Raw genomic sequence first — 22,941 nt, 5'->3', positions numbered from 1 at the left:
ATACCAACTTACACTCTCACCAATATCGTGTAAAATAACCTTTCCCCACATGTGTTCCTTCCTAACACTTAAGTTTTTCAATCGTTTCAGTATTTGTAAATCTTTAGAGATACAACTTTTTCTCATGTTTATTTGCATTTCCCTAACACGAGTCAAGTTGAATGAACATCTTTTCAAATGTTTCTGAGCCGCCCTACTGCTTCAGTTAATGAGGAATTAGGAATTCACACCTTTTGTCCATTTTTTCTTTTTGATTGACTTGTTCTTCATATATTCTGACTATAAATTATTTAACATACATGTTGGAGATTAACTTTCCCCTATTCTGTTTCTCATCTTTTGATTTTGGTCATATAGAAGTTTCAAATTTTGATATAGTCAACCTCATCACTGCTTTCCTATATTGTTTCAATGTTTTTTATTTTCTTAGAGAAGGTTTTTCCTACATCCAGATATCATTTTCAATGGTCACATAATATTCTACTGTATGGATGTACCATGATTTATGAAATTCTCTCTCACTAGTGGAAATTTAGGTTGGTCCATCCTTTCAATAATATAAACAATGCTCTGAAAAACAACTAAGTGTTCAACTTGGTATTTCTAACATATTTTAGGGCCTAGTAAACAGCATAATAAATGTTTCTTGAGTGGGGGAAGGGAGAAAGGCAGGAAGCTTTTTCCACCCTCACATATGTTAAATGCAGCCCAATGTCAACCGAATTATTGGGGAATTAGCTCTAATTCTATTTCTCCTTTGGCCCATCTGATCAAGAGTTGACTCAGCTTTTAAAGTCTAGGCATGGAAGTAAAACTTTATCCTCCCCCTAAGACTGCCCTCCCTCAGGGTGCCACACTACCGCAGACATGCCTTTAATCACATACCTGAGTCCGCCTTCTTATCCTGACTTTGGTTTTTGAGTGCCACTTTGCTTGGTGAGTCTTCAAAGGTTATTTCCTAAAAGATGGTGGATGGGCCTCAGAAGATGAAGCAGGGGGAAGAGAAGGCTCATACCCAGCAGGCTGGGCTACCATCACTTTGCTAGACCCAGCTCTATTTCCAGCAGGTAGAACTTCATATCCCGGAGGCAGGGCTTCATTTGCAGCTGGTGGGGTTTCATTTGCAGCCGGTAAAGCTTCATTTCCAGCTGGTAGGGGTCCGTATCCTGCAGGTGGGGTTCCGTATCCCCCAGGTGGGGGCCCATATCCTGCTTGTGGGGGTCCGTATCCCACCTGTGGCATTCCATACACCCCTGGTGAGGGTCCGTATCCCACCTGTGAGGGTCCATATCCTGCCTGCGGGGGTCCATATCCCGCCTGTGGGGGTCCATAGACAACAAATGGGTATCCTGAGATGGAAAAAAAATTCAGTTACTCATTTTTTAGAGTGGACAAGGAGTAAGTAAGAAGGAGGAAGAAGCAAACTGACACGGGAAGAGAATTCGGGAAGAATAATGCTAAAGCCAGATCCTTTAGCCACCACCAGATGAAGGCTTTATCATTTCCTGTTGTGGAGGGGTTCAAATTAACATGAAAATAACCCTACAGTTACTGTTGTGCTCAAAGATATATTTTACTTAATAAATTTTGTTTGAGTATGAAGAAAGTAATACATGTCAATGAGGAATATGTATTGGGAAAATAGAGAAAAGATGAACTTTAAAGGTCATCCATAATTCCACTCTCAAAGACAAAATCTTAATATTTTGGCGTATTTCTTTGTAGGATCTCTGTTAATATTTTTATACAATCACAATCATAACACCCATACATTTTTTTATCTGCCTCTTTTTACTGGACATTATAAAAATTTCTTTATAGTATTAACATATTTCACACATTAAAAGCTGGGCAATATTTTATCGCATGGATAGGTGCTACTTAATCTCCCTGCTATAGGAGAGCATGTTGTTTCTTTCCTTTTTTTTTTTTTAGATTTTATTTATTTATTTATTTATTTATTTGAGAGAGAGAGAGAGAGCATCTTTGAGCTTAAGCACCGGGGGGGAGGGCGAGGAAGAGGGAGAAAGTCTTAAGCTGACTCCACATTGAACACGGAGCCAAGGTGATACCCGATCCCAAGACCCTGAGATCACCACCTAAGCCAAAACCAAGAGTCTGACACTTAACTGCATCACCCAGGCACCCCTGTTTCCAACTTTCTAATTCACACTGCAATAAACCGGGGCTTTATTTATTTTCTTGGCTACATTTCCAAAGTGGTTTAACTGAATCAATGAATGGACAACTGTCAAGTCATATTTATGTTTGAACTAACTAGAAAAAACGTTAAAGATTCTCAAAGAACTAAAGGAAAATGTGGAGGAAGTCAAGAAAATGATGTATGCATCAAACACAAATATCAGTAGAGGTGGAAAACTTAACAAGAAACCAAAAAGAAATTCTGGTGCTGAATAGTACAGTAACTGAAATGAAAAATTCACTAGAGGGATTGAAATTCAGATTTGAGTAGGCAGAAGAATGAATCCATTAACTTGAAGATAAGACAATGGAAACAGTAGAGGTTGAGGAATAGGGAAAAAAAAAAAACAAAACCAAACACTGAAGAAGAGTGAACAGAACGTGAGGGACCTGTGGAACACCACCGAGCAGACCAACATACATACTGTGAAAGTCCCAGAAGGAGAAGAAAAAGGGACAGAGCAAATATCTGAAGAAATAATGACTGTAAACCTCCCAAATTTGATGAAAAACATGAATATAAACATTCAGGGAGCTCAATAAACTTCAGGTAAGATGAACTTAAAGAAATACACACTGAGATACATTCTAGTGAAACTTTCAAAAGACAGAGACAAAGCGAGAATCTTGAAAGCAGCAAGAAAGAAGTGAATCATCACATACAAGTCCTCCATAAGATAATTAGCAGATTTCCCATTAGAAACTTTAGAGGCCAGAAGTAAACTGTCAAACAAGAATCCTCTATTTGGCCAAACTCCTTCAAGAGTGAGGGAGAAATGAAGATGTTCCCAGATAAACAAAAGCTCAAGGAATTCATTCTTGCAGGGCAGGAAGTCCTTAAGGTAGTCCTGCAGGGTGAAATGAAAGGACACCAGGCAATAATTTAAAGCCATCTTTATAGAAATAAAGATCTCAGTAAAGGTGAATCACTGGACAATTACAAAAACTAATATTTTTGTAACAATGGCTTGTAATTCCACTTTTTGTTTTCTACATAATTAAAGAGACTAATTATTTATTTATTTTAAAGATCTTATTTATTTATTAAGGAGAGAGAGAGAGCATGAAAGTAGGGGAAGGAGCAGAGGGGGAGGGAGAAGGAGGGGGAAAGAATCTCAAGAAGACTCTCAGCTGAGCACAGAGCCTGACACACGACTCAATGTCATGACCCTGAGATCACAACCTGGTTTAACCAGCTGAGCCACCCAGGAGCCTCTAAGAGACTAACGCATTTCAAAGAATTATTAGATTATATTTTTTGTCATACAACTATAAAAATATAAGTCTGTGGCATCAGTTGTGTAAAAAACTAAAAGCTGGTAGACATGTATGTAATGTTCCAAGGAGAAACCAAGAAAGGGCTGCACTTGGGGGCCTGTTGACAGCCTGTTAGGAGACCATGTTTGAGAATCACTGTGGAGAGGCACAATTGTTGAAGGGCATAGGGCATAAAGCTGGAGTCCTGAGTGAGGTTGAAGGGTGTGGCACAAGCGTGATGGCTAAACTTCTGAGAAATGGGAAGGGGGAGGTGGGGAAGAGCACACTTTTTCTGCTCAGGCTATAAGCAGGAAGAGACTATTCCTGCTAACAGGAGTTGCCCAGGTATGTTCCATATGTGTACATTATAGTTAAAAGTAAGCTGGAAGCTGAAGCCCAGTCACTTACTGACCTGCCGCTGGGCTTCAGTCTAGAAATGAAGTCATGGACTCAACCATTTTCCAATTTCCTAAACTTCTCCTGTTTCTCCTGTAGCAGAGTTGGAGGCAAACTAGCAATGAATGGATCTTTGAGCCCCTGGCATACTTTTCCACCTCCCAAGAAGAACTTCCCTGCTATTCCTTACCTGGACAAGGCATCTGTTGGGTGTACATCATGCCCCCCTGCCCAGTAACTACGTACAGTCCTGGAGTGCTGAACCAGCAATTTACACTTCCAAGTGGAACTCCTCTGGCAGCTGAGAAGACAAGTTTGGCAAAATAGGGACTCTTTAATTCTTTTAAGTCAGATGTACAGCAGCTATCAACCAAATAATTAACAGAGTATCGACCACCATCTTACATGTGTGTCCAACAATGCTCCCAGGATGCAAGATTAAAAATATACACCTCCCTTGTCCTGAACTGTATGCTTCTTGGGGGCAGAGATTATGTCTTATTTGCCTGTGCTTATTCAGGGCCTAGCATAGCACTCACCATAAAAAATATTCAGAAAACACTTCCAAGTGAGGATTCTATCAAGTTGGCAAGATACCTCCGTTAAAGACCAATGTAATGGCAACGTGATACAGAAGAAAGAAAGCACTTGTTTATCTTCTTCAGCACCTATCTTATAAGGACTCTTGTGATGGCATTTGGGGCCCACCTGGATAGTCCAGGATAATCTCATCTCAAGACCCTTTAATTAATCACATCTACAAAGATTCTTTTTCCAAACAAGGCAACATTCACAGATTCTCAGGATTAGGGCATGGATATATCTTTGGGAGCCATTATCAGCCTACCACACTAATTTCTGGCCTCTGGCATATAACCAGAAGTAATGTACACCGCTTCCGGGTCTTCCCTGGTACAAGCTTCCCAGGAAACCTTTACTCTCTTTCCCTCTCTGCTGACTATCCAGAGAGGCTGTGGAAGCCATGTGTTAAAGATGGCAGAGACTCTAGTACCCTGGGTCCCTAAAGGGCTATGTAGTTCTGAGCCCCCTTTTACCCTTGCTGATTGTCCTTTACATAAGGAGTAATATGTATTGTCTTAAGCTATTGATAATTTGGGGTTTACCTGTTTCAATAGCTAGCATTATCTTAACTAATTCATTATAAATCTAAAGTTGTCCTCTTTATCCCTATTATCCTCCTTTTCAATATCCTATTAATATCCTTTCCAGAAGAAGTAATTATTTTATTAACTTCTATGTTTGCTTATTTCCTCTTTTTTAAAAAGGTTTTATTTCTTTATTTGACAGAGAGAGCACACAAGTAGGCAGAGCAGCAGGCAGAGGAGGAGGGAGAAGCAGGTTACCCGCTGAGCAAGGAGCCGATGCAGGGCTTCATCCCAGGACCCTAGGATCATGACCCGAGCCAAAGGTAGATGCTTCACCGACTGAGCCACCCAGGCGCCCCTGTTTGCTTATTTCTTATATTACGCTCACTAGACTGTAAGTTTAACAAAGGTGGGGACTATATATGCCTTGTTCACTGCTGTGTTCTCAATCATCTCATATAGTGTTTGGGCAACAATAGGTACTCAATATATATTTGGTTAAAAACAAGAATCAAAGAGCCCCAACAAGTCAGCTCTGCAGAGGGGAAGGGACTTCTGCAAAGGGTCAAAAAATCATATCACGAAGCATGATGGGTAGTTAATTCTAAAGGCATCAAGGGAGCCCATCTCACAAGCTTATTGGGGGAGCGGGGGTAGGCTCCCACACCTAAGCCATGATATAATCAGACCCAGAGTAGGTCCAGACATCGGGCCAAGTTCGCATAAGTTGCCTAAACTCTTTCCAAGTAGCTATGTAACTGCTGGGACTCTGTAGTTTTGCGGGCCAAGAAGCAGATCTTAATGAGAGCACAAAGAGGATCCCCTCAAGCTGCCTGATCCTTAGTCCATAATCCTAAAAATAAGCCCCCCTCAGTACTGTGAGGCCAAAAATAAGAGCAAATTCAAGACCCAGTATGCAATTATTCTGAGTTCTACAGACATCTGTAGCAAAGAGGAGATGGACTTCCAAGTGTGCCCTGACTCTGGGTTCCACATGGCTATGCTCTGTCTGCCACAACACCTTGTTATCCAGTGTCAGGCTTCCAGATCCTATCTGCCCTTTGGACAACGAAGAGCTGTTGGGTGGGGACAGCATGTGAACTCCTTGGCCTTATATCTTTGCTCTGTATCTTAAAGGTAACAGTAAAAAAAAAATTCTTACTCCTCAATTTCCTACATATGGCTTTTCTGCCACCTGTCTTCTTTAGCATTTCTCTCTTGCTAAGACCACCAACAAACTCAAATTTCCACATGCAATGCACATTTTTCAGTCTTCATTTTATCAAACATCTCTGCAGCAGCTGACAGATGACCACTCAGTAATGCTTGAAACTTTCCTTCCTTGACCTCTGGGATAATAAACTCACTCAATTTCCTCCTACCTCAGTCAGCCCCTTTGCAATCTTCATTACGGTCACCCCTCCCTACCCATCCCTGAGATGTTGAGGACCCTTGGAATACCATCCTTAAGTCACTGAATGATCTTATCACTCACATGGCTCCAGAGATGACCTGTGTGCTGAGGATTTCTAAATCAGTCTCCAGATACAGTTCATCTTTGGAACTCTGAGCTGCACAACCACTGACCGCTAGCTTTCCGATGTACCTCACATTTAATAAGATGTAGGAATTAAGAGTATAGGATCAAAAGAATACAACATCACTTATATAGTATTCCTGCAAAAATGCATGACCTGCATCTGAGCATGAGGAAACAGACAAATCCAAATTAAGGGGAATTCTACAAAACAATAAGCCTGTATTCTCTTTAAAATGTCAGTGTCAAGAAAGACAAAGAAAGGCTGAGTCCAGATTAAAGGAGACCAAAGACATAGGACAACTAAATTCAAAGTGTAATCTGGGATTAGATCCTGATTGGGGGAAAAAAAAAAAAGTGTGCTATCAGAATTAGGAACAGCAATGGGTTAATCATTTGAATATGAATATAAACCATATATTAAATAATAGCATTGTTTCAATGTTAAATTTTCTGAATTTGATAAGTAGACTGAGGGTAGATAAGAGAATACCCCTGCTCCTAGGAGATTTATATTCGAATACTTAGGAATGAAGGAAATGATCTTTGTGACTTACTCCCAAATAGTTCAGTAAAAACAAAAGCAAAAAAAGAATAAGATAAAGCAAATGTGGGAAAATGTTAATAATGGGTGAATCTAGATGAAGGGTCCATGAGAGTTTGTTGTAATATTCTTGCAACTTTTCCACAGATATGATTATTTTTGAAAATAAAAAGTTCAAAAAAAGAGTGAGAAGAGGTTTAGGGTTCAGATTCTAGCCCCATCACTGTCTGCCTGTACAGCCTTGGGAAACTATATGACCATCACTGCCTCAGTTTTCCCTGTTATCAACTGGGGATAATGACTGCAGCTACATCATAAGTTTTTGTGAGGGTTACAAATATTGACACATGTAAAGGGCTTGGAACACTGCCCACTATAATGGTAAGCATTCAATAAATGTTAGTATTATTATATCTAAAATTGAACTCATTTTCTCTCCAACTTAGACTGCCTCTTGTATTCTTAATCATGGTTTATAGCACCATGATCCAGTCAGTCTTCCAAGCTAGAAAATTCATTCCATCCTTCTGTGTCCCCAGCACTTCGTCCATGCCTCTATTATGGCATATTTGCCTAAGTCTGTCTCAACTAGATTGTGTTCATCTCAACTAGATTGGAGTTAGGGTGGAGGCAAGGGAGAAAAAGAAAGAACATTCCAGACAGAGCAAATTTCAGGGCACCTGGCAGGCTCAGTCAGTACAGCGTGAGACTCTTGATCCTGGGGTCGTGAGTTCAAACCCCATATTAGGTACAGAGTTTACTTCAAAAATAAAACAAACAAACAAATAAATAAATAAAATTACCCAGAAAGAACAAATAGCATGAAGGCTCAGAGATGAGAGAACAAGACACAAAGCAGTCCAGTTAGACTAGAGTACAAAAGGTGAGAGAGTAGGGGTATGAAATGAGGCTAGATTAAATAAAAATATATCATTAAAGGATTTGGTTTTTTAGTAGGCTCTACACCCAACATGGGACTTGAACTCACAACCCCTAGATCAAGAGTCACATGCTCGACCGACTGATCCAACCAGGCGTCTCATAAAAGGATTATGTGTATCAAAGTCTGAAAGAGTTATCTGGTACATACATTAGATCAGTGCTTTAGCGCTTGACAATACCTCTTCCCTCTTCTCATGGAAGATGGGAACTAAACCTAAGAGAAGCAAAGGCAAAGCCAGAGAGGAGAAAAGACAAAAAGGCATGACAGAGGAAAAAGAGCTCAGGCAGCTGGGGCTCCCTGACCTGAAAATGAGACTACTCAATAATATGAGACCAGCATTTAAATGGACAAAAGATTATCAGGTAAAAATCAGTCGTTCAGATGTCTGAGTATAAGCTCCTAGTAGACTGCAAACTCCTTTAAGAAAAGGAGGGACTGAATAATCTTGCTCCCAGCATGTAGGACTGTACGTGTCCCATAGTAGGGAGGCTCAGGAAATGTCTGCCCAATACATGTGCAGCTACCAACTGCCTGACCACAGAGCCCAAAGTCTTGACCAGGTGGGTGACAGGCCTCAAAACCCCAAAGCGTTAGTATCTTTATTAGCATTGCTCACCAGCAGAGGCAGCTTTCATCATCAACTGGGCAAATTCGATGGCACCTCCTTTTCTGAAGGCTAATTTAAAAGTAGCCTGTCCTTCCCAGCCACCTGGGGGAAGAAATGGCACACACTCACTGAGGTGCTGGCACCACTGGCCAGAGAGGACTGCCCCAGACAGAGAGAGAAGCACTACCCAAAGGAGCAGGGCAGCTTTCTTTGAATTCCAGCATGAGCCAAGTCTGAATCTTCAGCCTTCTGGAAGTTTTTGAGAAAAAAAATATATATTTCTGAGGGGGAACTCTTACCATTTGGAGCTGCCTGAATGACTCCTTTAATGAAGTTGGGGGTAAAGACTGGTTGTTCGATGGTACAGTTACTCATCAGATCAAATGGCATCATAAAAGAAAACATGGGGTCATTGACTGTGTGTGAAGTCACGAAGATCACCTAGGAGAGGAAAGAAATTTCAGAGAAGGAATGCAGTTTGTCCACGGATTGAGACACAGCAAAGCAATTCTAAGGTCAAAGCTGCTTTAATGTCCTGGCCTAATTGAGAAACATCACTCATTTTCTTCCATATTCCTCAACATGGAAAATTATAAAAGTGTGAATGTTTTAAAACACTCTGAAAGTCGATGTTTAACCTCTCTCCATTTTAAGGAAAACAAATGTGCAGTTAATCCAATCAAAGTAGAAGCAGAATTACCCGGTATGAAGTAAGAAACAACGTTCCTTTCTTCGTACCACTGAAGTAACTGGATCCCTCTGGTTGCTGTAGGAAGGAGAGCTCTACATCCTGACACTGAGTCAAGACACTGCAGAAAAGAAAGGGCAGACACCACACAATTTAGAAGTTATATAAAATGACACACATAAAGCTTTTAGCAGTCTCTAGCCCAGAGTAAGCACTCAATAAATGTTAGCTGCTGCTGCTACTGCCATTATTTTATTGAAACAGAAAGGAAATTAAATGATCTTATTTTCTGACTATTCACTTATTCTTCTCCCTTTTTATTATTGGGTTCTTTTTTTTCCCCCTTCTTTTAAAGATTTATTTATTTATTTTAGAGAGAAAGAGTGCACAAGCAGGGCGAGGGGCAGAGGGAGAGGGGAAGCAGAATCCCTACTGAGTGGGGAACCCTACATGGGGCTTGATCTCAGGACCCTAATATCATGACCTGAGCTGAAACCAAGAGTCAGAGGCTTAACTGACTGAGCCACCCAGGCGCCCTGGGTTCTTTTTTTTTCTTATCAAATTTACCTTCTTTTTAATGTTTACTCGCCAATTTTTATTCTTTGTATGCAGTAAGTATAAAACACTGTGGTAATGGAAATGTTTCTCTGAATCTGACAGAGATGGTAAGGCACACAGAGTGCTCCAGATTCCTCTGGCGTGTTGTTCCCTCTGGCATGTTCTCCCCTCACTATTAACCTGAGAAACTTGGACTCATCCTATTCTCACTCACAGAATCCTATTGGGTTTCTTCTCTTTCTAAGTAATTATTATAGTAGATATGTGCTTGTTTGTTCAATGTCTTAACTAATGATCATTAAGGACAATGTCTTTCCACTGTAGCCCTAGCAAACAGTGGGTGTTACTAAATATTTATGGAAAGAATGGGTGAATGAAAACATAAATATAGGTAACAATGCAAGCAATGATATGACATACATCATATTAATGGCACAAAAATATCATAGCAATTTAGTAGAAGGAAAGATTAGCTTTGGTTAAAGTGACATAGGAAGGATGAAGTGTGAGTTGATTCTGAAGATATGAATAGTGTTTCAGTAGGCAAAGGTGAAGGTAGGGCACAATCCAGATGGGGGCAAACAGCATGAATAGAGATGCAACAGCAGTATTAATGGAGGTATGCAGTGGAAAACAAATTGCAGACTTGGGAGCAGCCTACCTGTGTGGATTCATCCAAACAGCACGGAAGTGGTGGGAGGGGGGAGAATAGTGAAATAGAGCTGGAAAGCCATGCTGGAACTAGAGCTTGGAGACACCACTTAATAGGCAAGGAGAAATTGTGAGCTACATGATCAAGGAGGTGGTGGTATATAAGAGGCACCACTTTAAGAATCCCTAAGGGGTGCTGTCCTGGCTCAGTCAGTAGAGTATGCAGCTCTTGATCTTGGGGTTGAGTTCAAGTTCCATGTTGGGTGTGGTGATTACTTTAAAAAAAAAAAAAAAGAATCCCTAAAATATTCCTGATGTGCAGTGATAAGAACTGGAACTGGGGTGGTGGTGTGTTGATAAAAAGGGCTTTTTAAAATACAATGAAAATATAAGATGCCAGCAAAAATGTCAGGAAAAATAGGGAACTCAAGTGGTGCATGGGTGGCGCAGTCAATTGAGTGTTGGACTCTTGGTTTGGGCTTAGGTTGTGGTCTTAGGGTCTGGGATCGTGTCCCAAGTCAGGGTCCACACTCAGCAAGGATTCTGCTTGGGACACTGTCTCCCTTTCCCTCTGCACCTCTTCTCTCTCTTTCTCTCTCTCTCTCAAATAAACAAATAAATCTTAAAAAATTAGGGAACTCCAAAACTCAGTTCAGAACTCTGGAATCTAATCAAAACCTTATAGCAACTAAGAGAATGTTTAATCAAGAAAAAATAGCTGAGTCTCAGTAAGAGAACTTAGTGACACTTTAACCTACCTTGGTACCATCCTCCAATTCCCAGTTTGGCAACAGCCTTAAAAATAACCCACATTCCTAGTGTAAGTGCCACGTACCAAAGGGAGCAGAACACACCTTATTCTCAAAGAATTGTGGTTGTTTTAACTTGTCTGGTAGCTCTCTGAGGGGCTGGCTCAAAGGGTGTGTGCCTAATTCAGGCACTACCCAAGGTAAATGTATTAGTTGCTGCTGTCTGGGGCAAAGGATGACACTTAGTGCAAAGGATGACACTTAGTGCAAACAAAACTGAAAAGTTAGGGAGGAAAGGCTGATGAGATGCTTTAGGGAATAGAGGCTTTGAAAAGCTCTGACATATTCATGGGAATCTAGAAATGCACATGCACATCTTCCCAGGGCTGGATTCATGCTCAGAAGAAAACTAAGAAGGCCCAAAACTTTTACCTCTGGTTGACAAAAAGACTCTGCTCAAGCAGGAAGTGAAGGCTAAGACAGAGCTCTAAACTGCCTGGCTGAGTGACAAAAACATGCTCCAAACACACAGGCAGACCCCATCTGCAAAGGCAGGGAGATTTTTTTTTTTTTTTTTGGTTCAGATATATAAGGAAATATTCAAATCACTAGGTGGCTACTAAGTTCACATAAAAGAGACTTTAGTGGCCACACGTGACAAAGAGCACAAACTTTACAAAATTTATAATTCAGAAAAGCCACTAAACAAACAAACAATAACTACAACAAACAGCAACAAACTACCCTGAGGAAGAGAGAAATTTTGATTTTCAGAGTTGACAAATTATAATATTCAGAATGTCAAGTTTTCAACAACAACAAAAAATCACGAGGCATATGAAGAAACCAGTAAGTATGGCCCATATGTTCTTCTGTGAACATTAGACAACGAAATTAATAGAAACTGCACTGAGGAAGCCCACACATTGGATTAACTAAACAAAGATGTTATTTGTTTGTTAGGTGAACTCTACCCACAACGTGGTGCTCAAATTCAGTCACATGCTCTACTGACTGAAACAGCCAGGCACCCCACTAGACCAAGACTTTAAATAAACTACTTTATTATGCTTAAAGAGTTAACGGAAACCATGTCTAAATAACCAAAGGAAATAATGAGAACAATGTCTCAAAAAGTAGAGAATATCAATAAAGAGATAGAAATAGAAAAATGAACTAAATAGAAATTATGAAGGTGGAGACTACAATAAGTAAAATGAAAAATTCAGTAGTGGTGGGCTTAACGGCAAATTTCAGGAGGCAGAGGAAAGAATCAGTGAACTTGAAGATAGGTCAATTAAGAATAACAGTTACTACCCAAGTAACAGAAAGAAAAAAGAATGAAGAAAAATGAACAGAAGTCTAACAAAACTGTGGAACAAAATCCAGCTCACAACCAAATACATAATGAGACTGCCAGAAGGAGAGGAGAGGAAAAAAAGGAACATAAAAAATATTTGAAGAAATAATGGCCAAAATCTCCAATTTAATGAAAGAAACGAATCTACATATCTAAGCTCAACAAACTCCTACCAGGATAAATTCAAAGAGATCCACACCAAGACACATTATAATCAAACTGCTGAAAGCCAAATACAGAGACTCTTCAAAGCAGCGAGAAAAAAGAATCATCATGTACAAAGAATCCTCAATAAAACAAATAGCTGACTTCTCATCAAAAACGACGGAGGCAGGGTTGCCTCGGTGGCTCAGTCAGTTAAGTGGCTGCCTTTGGCTCAGGTCCTGATCCCAGGGTCCTGGGATCGAGCCCCACGATGGGCTCCCTGCTCAGTGTGAAGTCTGTTTGCCCCTCTACCTCTGCCCCTCCCCCTGCTTGTGCTCTTTCTCTCACTCTCTCAAATAGATAAAATCTTTTTTTTATTATTTAAAAAAATTTTTTTAAGATTTTTATTTATTTATTTGAGAGAGAGAGCGAGAGAGAGAGAGAGAGCATGAGCAGGGAGGAGTGGTAGAGGGAGAGGGAGAAGCAGACTACCAGCTAGGCAGGGAGCCAAACACGGAACTCGATTGCAGGACCCTGGGACCATGACCTGAGCAGAAGGCAGACCCTTAACTGACTGAGCCACCCAGGTGTCCCTTAAATAAATAAAATCTTAAAAAAAAAAAACCCTATGGAGGTAGGAGGTAGTGGGATGACGTACGCAAAGTGCTAAAAGGGGGGAAAAACCTGTCAATCAAAAATTCTGTATCTGACAAAAAAATCCTTCAAAAATTAAGGAGAATTTAAAATATTACCAGGTAAACAAAAACTGAGAGATCATCACTAGTAGGTCTGAACTGTAAGAAACGTCAAAGGAAGTCCTTCAGCCTGAAATAAAAAGACACTAGAGGGGTACCTGGATGGCTCAGTCACTTAAGGGTCCAACTCTTGGGGTGCCTGGGTGGCTCAGTCGTTAAGTGTATGCCTTCGGCTGAGGGCATGATCCCAGAGTCCTGGGATTGAGCCACACGTTGGGCTCCCTGTTCCACTGGGAGCCCGCTTCTTCCTCTTTCATTCCCCCTGCTTGTGTTCCCTCTCTCACTGGCTGTTTCTCTGTCAAATAAATAAATAAAATCTTAAGAAAAAAAAAAAAGAGGGGCGCCTGGGTGGCACAGCGGTTAAGCATCTGCCTTCGGCTCAGGGCGTGATCCCAGCGTTATGGGATCGAGCCCCACATCAGGCTCCTCCGCTACGAGCCTGCTTCTTCCTCTCCCACTCTCCCTGCTTGTGTTCCCTCTCTCGCTGGCTGTCTCTGTCTCTGCCAAATAAATAATAAATAAAATCTTAAAAAAAAAAAAAGAGTCCAACTCTTGATTTCAGCTCAGGTTTTGATCTCAGGGATATGAAATCGAGCCCCACATCAGGCTCCATGCTGTGTGTGGAGCCTGCTTGGGATTCTCTCTCCCCCTCTCCCTCTGCCCCTTCCCCACCCCTCTCTAGAAAAAATTTAAAAAATAAAAATAAAAAGACACAGACAGTAAATCGAACCCATACAAATAAACAGAGAATACAACACTGGTAAAACTAACTACATAGGTAAATATAAAAGTCAGTATTAATGTATTTTTGGTTTGGAACTCTTCATTTCTTCCTATATGAATTAAAAAGCAATTGCATAAAACAATCATTGTAAATCTACAGTGATGCATACACAATGTATAAAGATGTAATCTGGGACAATAACAGTATAAGGGGACAGAGCTATATAGGAACAAATCTATTGCATACAATTAAAATTAAATTGATCTTGCTCAGTCAGTTAAGTGTCTGCCTTTGGCTCAGGTCACAATCCCAGGGTCCTGGGGACAAGCCCTGTGTAGGGCTCCCTGCTCAGTAGGGAATCTGCTTATCCCTTTCCCTCTACCCCCCCACTCATGCTCTCTGTCTCTCTCTCTCTCACTTGCTCTCTCTTTCACTCTCAAGTAAATAAATAAAATCTTTAAAGAAAAATTAAATCGGTATTAATTTGAACTAGATTGTTATAAATTAACATGTTAAATGTAATCTTCAGGACAACCACAAAGAGAATAACTAAAATATAAATAGTAAAAGAAATGAGGAGGGAATCAAGATAGTATATTAGGAAATACCTATTAAACACAAAGGAAAGCATTAATGAAGGAAGTGAAACATATAGGAAACAAATAGCAAAGGAGCAGAAGTTAAGTCCTTCCTTATCAATAATTACATTAAGTGTTAATGAATTAAACCCTCCAATTGTAACTCAGAGAGATTGGCAAAATAGACATTTTTAAAACATGATACCACTATATACTGTCTACAAAAGACTTACTTTAGATCCAAAGTCACAAATAGGTTTAAAGTGGAAGGATGAAAAAAGATTTTCCGTCAAACAGTAGCCAAAAGAGAGCTGCAGTGGCTATACTAATATCAGAAAAAAATAGACTTTAAAACAAAAATTATTATGAGACATTATTGTATCATGATAAAACGCCAATCATCAAAAAGACATTACAAATATAAACATGAATGCATCTAATAAAAGTCAACTGGACCTAGCATATGAGGACACTTCACCCACAAACGTAGTATACCCATTCTTCTCAAATACACATGAAACATTCTGTAAGACAGACCATATGTTAGGCAACAAAACAAGTCTCACTAAATTTATGAAGATTGCCATCATACCGAGTATCTTTTCTGACCACAATGGAATGAAATTATAAATTATAACAGAGGGAATCTGACAAATTAACAAATATGTGAAAATTTAAAATGCTCTTAAACAACTAATGGATCAAAAAAAATTGCAAGTGAAATTAAAAAACAGAACTGAATCACTAGAAATTAGAAATTTTGAGATGAATAAAAATGAAAACACACATATCAAAACTTTCGAGATGTAGCAAAAGTAGTACTTAAGAAGGAAATTTATAGCTTTTAATGCTTGCAATTTTTTAAGAAGAGCAAATCAATAATCTACTTTTCCACAGTAGAAAACCAGAAAAACAAGACCAAATTAAACCCAAAGCTAGCAGAAGGAAGGAAATAATAAAGATTATAGTGGACATAAATAAAGAATAGAAACAAAAGAATCAATAAAACCAAAACTTAATCCCTTAAGATCAGCAAAATTGAGCAACTTTTACCTAGACTAAGAAAAAAAGAAAACTCAAATTACTAAAATTTGAAATAAAAGTGGGGATGTTATCACAGAATTTACAGGAAAAAAAAAGGATTATGAGCAAATATATGAACAATTATATGCCAACAAATTAGATAATCTATCTGAAATAGATCACTTCCTAGAGACAAACCAAAAGGACTAAAGAAGAAAGAAAATCTGAATAGACCTATAACAAGTAAAGAGATTGAATCAGCAACCAAAAAAATTCCAACAAAAAAAGCCCAGGATGTATATTATGTGTTGTTGGGTGGAGGGTTTTATATATGACTGTTAGGGCCAATTGGACCCAATAGTGTTGTTCAGTCCCTCTATTGCTTTATTTTTTTTAAAGATTATTTATTTATTTATTTGACAGAGACAGAGACAGCCAGCGAGAGAGGGAACACAAGCAGGGGGAGTGGGAGAGGAAGAAGCAGGCTCATAGCGGAGGAGCCTGATGTGGGGCTCGATCCCATAACGCCGGGATCACGCCCTGAGCCGAAGGCAGACGCTCAACCGCTGTGCCACCCAGGCGCCCCCCTCTATTGCTTTATTATCTTCTGTCCGGTTGTACTTTTGGTCAGAGGTTGTTAGGAGCCGGGCTGAGTGAGGAATGAGGAGCGACTGCTTAATAGGTACAGTTTCTTTTGGGATGATGAAAATGCTCTGGAATTAGACAATGGTGGTGATTGCAGGGTATTGTGAATATACTAAAAGCCTCTGAATTTTACATTTTAAAATGGTTAAAATGGCAAATTTTATGTTATATGAATTATATCTCAGTAAAAAAGTGGGTTTATATATTAAGTGTAAAACCTCAATAAATCAATTAATCAAATTTAAAAGACTGTGAAAAAAGAAACCCCTGAGCTTGGTAATTCATTGGATATGGAAGACAAAAAAGTCATGAGAAATCAAAGGTGGTCTTCGTCTCCAAAGAAATAGGGAAATCAGAAGAAGAAGCTTATTGGGAAGTAGGGACATAAATTTGGCTCTAGACATGCTGAAATATTCAGGAGGTAGGAGTACTCTTTGCAACTTCATTCTGTCATGTCCTTGGGTCAGTATCTAATACATGGGATTTCTCAATCTTGGCACTACTGACTGTTTGGGTTGGTAATTATTAATTATCTGTTGTTGGAGGCTCTGCTTTGTAGAATGTTTGGCAGCACCCCTTGCCTCTCCCCACCAAATATCAACAGTAGCCCACTTCTGCCCCAAATTGTGAAAACCAAAAATGTCTCCTGGGGGCAAAATCACCCCAGGCTGAGAACAATTCTCCTACAAGGATGGCATATTGACTGCAAAACCTCAGCGAAAGTATAGTCCAGTGAAACAAAGAATGATTTTTCACCATGTTGGTAAATGTTATAATGTGGAGACAACAAACCTCTAAAAAAGAGGTAAAAACTGCAAATGAAATTTCACAGCACCGTTTGGCGAAGGTTATCAAATACTATTCTGTCCCCAGCACTAACGAGAACTTCAGCAAAAGTTCAAGCTTCAATAGCTAATCATCTGAATTTGAGTTAACGTCCTTATAATGCATTGAGCTCTAAGTAACTGCCAGATACTAAATATGCAAAGATTTTACATAATTTTATCTATAATTTGTAAGTCGGTTCCCAGCTAAAGCGAAATGGTTCTGATATATGAACCTTCCACAGGATGAACAATTTAAGATCCAACTATATGCTATCTACAAGAGACTCACTTTATTTCTTTTATTACTTTTTTTTGAAGCATAATTAACATGTAGTGTTGTGTTAGTTTCAAGTGTACAATATGGTGATTCAACAATGTTCTTAAGTGCACGTGGAACATTCTCCATGATGGGTTACATGTTATGACACAAAACAAGTCTTAACAAATGCAAGAAAATAAAAATTATCTAAAGTATTTTTTCTGATTACAATTGAATGAAACTAGACATCAATAGCACGAGGAAAACTGGAAAATCCACAAATATGCGGAAATGAAAGAACTGATATTTTTATATAACCAATGGGTCAAATAAAAAGTCTCAAGGGAAACTGGAAAATACCTTGAAATAAATAAAAATGAAAACACAACAAGCCAAAACTATGGGATGTAACAAAGCGCTGTTAAAAGGGAAGTTTCTATCTGTACATGCGTACATAAAAGAGAACAAAGATCTCAAGTTAACAACCTAACTTTACACCTCCAGAAACTAAAGAACAACTAAACCCAAACCTAGTAGAAGGAAGGAAATAAAGATTGAAGCTGACATAAACAAAAGAGAGGATACAAAAGCAACAGAAAAAAAAATCAGTGAAACTCAGGCGTTATTTTAAAGATCAATGAAACTGACAAACCCTCGGCTAGATTAACTAATTAAAAAAAGAGAGATGACTCAAATTACCAAAACCAGAAATTAAAGAAAGGACATTACAACACATGCCGCAGAAATAAAAAGGATTGTAAGAGAATACTATGAAAAATTGTATGCCAACATATTGGATAACCTAGAAGAAATGGATAAATTCCTAGGAGCTAATTCATGAATAAATAGAAAGCCTGAATAAGCCAATAATAAGTAAAAAGATTGAATCAGTAGCCAAGAACTTCCCAGCAAAGAAAACCCCAGGACCAGAGAGCTACGCTGGACAATTCACCAAACACTGAAAGAATAGTTAACACTAATCCTCCTGAAAATCTGCCCAAAAACTGAAGAGAAGGGAACACTTCCAAGGTCATTTTCTGAGGCCTGCATTACCCTGATGTCAAAGCTAGAAAAAGATACAAGACAAGAAAACTACAACATCTCTGAAAAATACTGATGCAAAAATCCTCAACAAAAGACTAGCAAACTGAATATAACAGTACATTAAAAGGATTACACACATGACCAAGTCGGATTTATTCCTGGAACATAGGATGGTTCAACATATGAATATCAATCAATGTAATAAAAATGGAACTACCATATGATCCAGCAATCTCACTTCTCAGTGTGTACCCAAAGGAAATGAAAATAGGATATCAAAGAGATACCTGCCCTCCTACGTTCACTGCAGCTTATTCACAATATCCAAGGTATACAAACAACCTACACGTCGGGTCAATGGATCAATGGATAAAGAAGATGTGGTATTTATATATATAATGTATCATTCAATCATGAGAAAGAAGGAAATCCTGTCACATGTTACAACATGAATGAACCTTGAGAACACTGTGCTAACTGAAATAACCCGGAGAAAGATAAATACTGTATGATCTCACTTATATGTAGAATCTTAAGGGAAAAAAAGTCAAATGCATAGAAGCAAAAAATAGAATGGTGGTTACAACGGAGGGACTCAGGGAATGGGAGAAATGGGGAGATGCTGGTCAAAGGGTACAAATTCATAGTTACGGAGGATGAGTAAGTTTAAAGATTCAATGTACTGTAGGCATGATGACTACACTTAATAAGTACATTGAAAGGATTCCTGGGTGGCTCAGTGGGTTGGGCTTCTGCCTTTGGGTCAGGTCATGATCCCAGGATCCTGGGATTGAGCCCCGCATTGGGCTCCCTGCTCGGCAGGGAGCCTGCTTCTCCCTCTCCCTCTGTGCTCTCCCTGCTTGTGCTCCCTTGCCCTCTTTGTCAAATAAATAAGTAAAATCTTCTTTAAAAAATGAGTATACTGAACACTGGAAATATGCTGAGAGTAGATTTCAGGCACATGCAAACCGCCAAAAAAATGGTAACTGTATAAGGAGATGATATTAATTAGCTTGACTGTAGAAATCATTTCACTATATATATGTATATCATATCATCATGTTGTACATATTAAATATATATACATAATTTCTATTTTCTAAAAATAGTTAATATGGTAAATTTCATTTTATATTTTTTACCACACACAAACACAAAATCATGAACAACTTAGTAAAAATGGAGAAAATTCACAAAGAAAGTTTATCAAAGACAAATAGCCAACAACCTTAGGAAAAAATAAACTTACTAGCAATAAAATTTTTTAAAGATTCAATTATTCAGACTGACAGAATAGCAAAGTTTAATACCAGGTGTTGTCAAGGGTGTGGTGAAATGGGCACTCTGAGTATTGAGAGGAATATAAATTGATATAGGGTGACTTTGCAAAAATATATATTTCTCCATACATTTGCATAATTTAAAATATTTTTACAGAACTTTCATATTTTTTAAAAATACATTTTAGTCTTTTTTAAAAGTCTATATCCTCTGATCCCACAGTTCCACTTCCAGGAACATATCCGCAAGAAACATTCTGACAGGTGGGCAAAGATAAGTTGTCAAAACTGTTCACTGAGGCAAGGTTTATAGCAATGACAAATTACACCCTGAACATCCCGGATAGGGGCTCGAACAAAAATTCATGCATACTGGAATACCAGTCATTGAAAATAATGATGTAGATATTGATACTGGAGAGCATTCCCAATACATTGGTAAGTGAGGAAAACAAATCACAAAGCAGTCTCAGGTGTGTGGGGTGTTGTGTGTATTTCCATGCAGGGAAGTGCAGAAGGATACAAACCAAAATGTAAAAAGCACTGGATGTTGGAATCTGCAGTAATTTAATTTTTTTTCTAATTTTTCTACAATAAACACATATGGTACTATCTGCACAATTTTAGAATCTTGGTTAAAAAAAGAAAACTCAGTGCCTTCCCTATTTACCAATAGGGTCCTATCTGCACAATTATAACTTCACTGGGGGTAAAAAAAACAAGAACAAAAACCACCTCCCCAGAACACAGCTACAGTGTGATGAATTTCTCAAATGTGTACTCTGAATAGGCAAAAGAAGTCAAAATACAACCAATCTTCTCCTTCTCAACCTATTTCTTTAACGTAGTTTCTCTCAACACCAAAAGAACCCCAAACAATCCCACTAAAAGATGGGCAGAGGAACTGAACAGACATTTTTACAAAGAAGACATCCAGAAGGCCAACAGACACAAGAAAAGATGCTCAGCATCATTCATCATCAGGTAAATGCAAATCAAAACCACAATGAAAGATCACTTCACACCTCTCAGAATGGCTAAAATCAAAAAGACAAGTAAGTGTTGGAGAGGTTGTGGAGAAAAAAGAACCCTTGTGCACTGTCTGTAGGAACGTAAATTGATGCAGACACTGTGGAAAACAGTACGGAGTTTTCTCAAAAAAATTAAAAATAGAAATACCATAAGATCCAGTGATTCCACTACTGGGTATTTACCTAAAGAAAATGAAAACACTGATTTGAAAAGATATAGGCACCCCTACGTTTATTGCAGAATTATTTACAGTAGCCAAGATATGGAAGTAACATAAGTGTTCCTCCACAGAAAATTAGATAAGGAAGATGTGACACATGCGTGCGCACACATGCAGGAATATTATGCAGCCATAAAAAAGGATGAGATCTTGCAACAACATGAATGGACCCAGAGGGTATAACACTAAGTGGAATAAATCGAACTGAGAAAGACGAATACCATATAATTTCACTCATATGTGGAATCTAAAAAACAAAACGAATAAACACACAAAAAGCAGAATAAACACAGAGGACAAACTGATGGTGTTGGGGTGTTGGGTAAGATGGGTGAAGGGGAATGGGAGATACAGGCTTCTAGTTTTGGAATGAATAAGTCACAGGAATAAAAGGCACAGCATAGGGAACACAGTCAAGGATACTGTAATAGCATTGTATAGTGACAGGTGGTGACTACACTTACAGTGAGCACATCATAACTTACAGAGCAGTCCAATCACTATGTTGTACACCTGAAACCAATGTAACATTGTGTCAACTATGCTCAAATAAAACAATTTAATAAAATAAAAATAAAGAAATATCATAGTTTCTATACAAGAAGCCAGAGCTGTGACAGGGTGGGTCTTTTCTGATGAGGAGAAAGCAGAGAAGCAGTCCTTTTCCTTTCTGAGGGACAGCTGGAGTTGAGAAGTTCAAACCCCAATCAAAGCTCTCCCACATGCACAGGCAGTATGATTTTAAGCAATTTACTTCTCTTTGTTTCAGTTTCAGAAATTCCCTAAGAAATAAGGGAAATACTATTGATCCTCATTGTAGATAGAGCAGTGATAAGTATAAAGCTCTTACTAGCATTTGGCGATGATTAAGCATTCAAGAGCACAGAGTGGACCCCATCAAGATAACTCAAAGTACCATAAAATCAGTGTTTCTGTTATAATTTTTTAAAACATGCTTCATGCCCGGCCTCCAACCCACACACAGAAAAGCACAGAGGCTGAGCGAGAAGGTGCCCGAACACCAGATCAGAAGTGGCTTCAGGGCACAGCGACACCTGCACCCCAGGTCAAAGCGCTCTAGGCCCGTGAGCAGGGAGACCTGGCGGTCAGAGTGGCGGGTCATCATCTCCTACTGTAAGGGAAGACGGACGGCCTCCACCGCCGGTAGGAACCTGTCAAGAACATTTTCTGGGGGAGGAAACAGAGAAAACAGATCTGGACATCAGCACTCGGTGCTGTCTTAGCGGATCTTCCCGACAAATGCGCAGTCTCACCGGAGCACAGCACTGAGTGTTGGAGTCTCACCGCTACCCGGCCGCAAAGGAGACCGAGGGCCAGTCGGAGCGGAGGCGGGAGCCCAAGAACCGGAAAGCTGGGCGGGAGGAAACGAGGAGAGCAGCGGAGTGGAGGCGAGGCATGAGGTGGGAAGGGGAGCGAGCAGCGGGCCCCGGCGGCCCCGCGCACAGCCACCGCGCAAACCCCGAAGCGTAGCGGAGCCAGCGTCCTCCTCCCTAGGCGTCTGGCCGTCTTTACGGTAAAGTAAGAGTAGTCATCCCCCCATCCCCGTCGGGGCGAACAGAAACGGGTCTTCTGGAGGCCCTGAGGGCGAGGCGAGGCCCCAACAGGGCGGGATCCTCAGAGTTTTCCGCACTCCCGCCTCTTCCCCCTCCGTGTTCCCGGGAGAACGACAGGGGCGCGCCCACCGCTCCCCCCTCCCCGGCCGCCGTCACCCCGCTGTGGCTCGCGCTCCCAACCGCAGCAGCACGCGACCCGGAGGGACGGCGCGACACCCCACTACTGCCAGTGCGCTCC

The 22,941-nt window shown here is 39.8% G+C and overlaps 1 protein-coding gene across 1 annotated transcript in view; it reads right to left on the bottom strand.

Moving 5' to 3' along the window:
- WBP2NL (WBP2 N-terminal like) overlaps positions 1 to 22,941 on the bottom strand; it is a 31,575-nt gene that overhangs the window by 8,282 nt on the left and 352 nt on the right. Inside the window, exons 2-6 of the mRNA XM_034644303.1 lie at positions 9,293 to 9,401; positions 8,892 to 9,033; positions 8,602 to 8,694; positions 4,046 to 4,156; positions 886 to 1,349 (exon numbers count right to left, since the gene is read on the bottom strand). Coding sequence (XP_034500194.1) covers positions 952 to 1,349; positions 4,046 to 4,156; positions 8,602 to 8,694; positions 8,892 to 9,033; positions 9,293 to 9,401 — 853 coding nt within the window. The 3' untranslated portion in view covers positions 886 to 951. The remainder of the gene's footprint in view (positions 1 to 885; positions 1,350 to 4,045; positions 4,157 to 8,601; positions 8,695 to 8,891; positions 9,034 to 9,292; positions 9,402 to 22,941) is intronic.

This window comes from Ailuropoda melanoleuca, chromosome 15 (genome assembly GCF_002007445.2).
Source record: "Ailuropoda melanoleuca isolate Jingjing chromosome 15, ASM200744v2, whole genome shotgun sequence".
NCBI lineage: Eukaryota > Metazoa > Chordata > Mammalia > Carnivora > Ursidae > Ailuropoda > Ailuropoda melanoleuca.
This window is presented reverse-complemented; position numbering and strand designations above follow the sequence as displayed.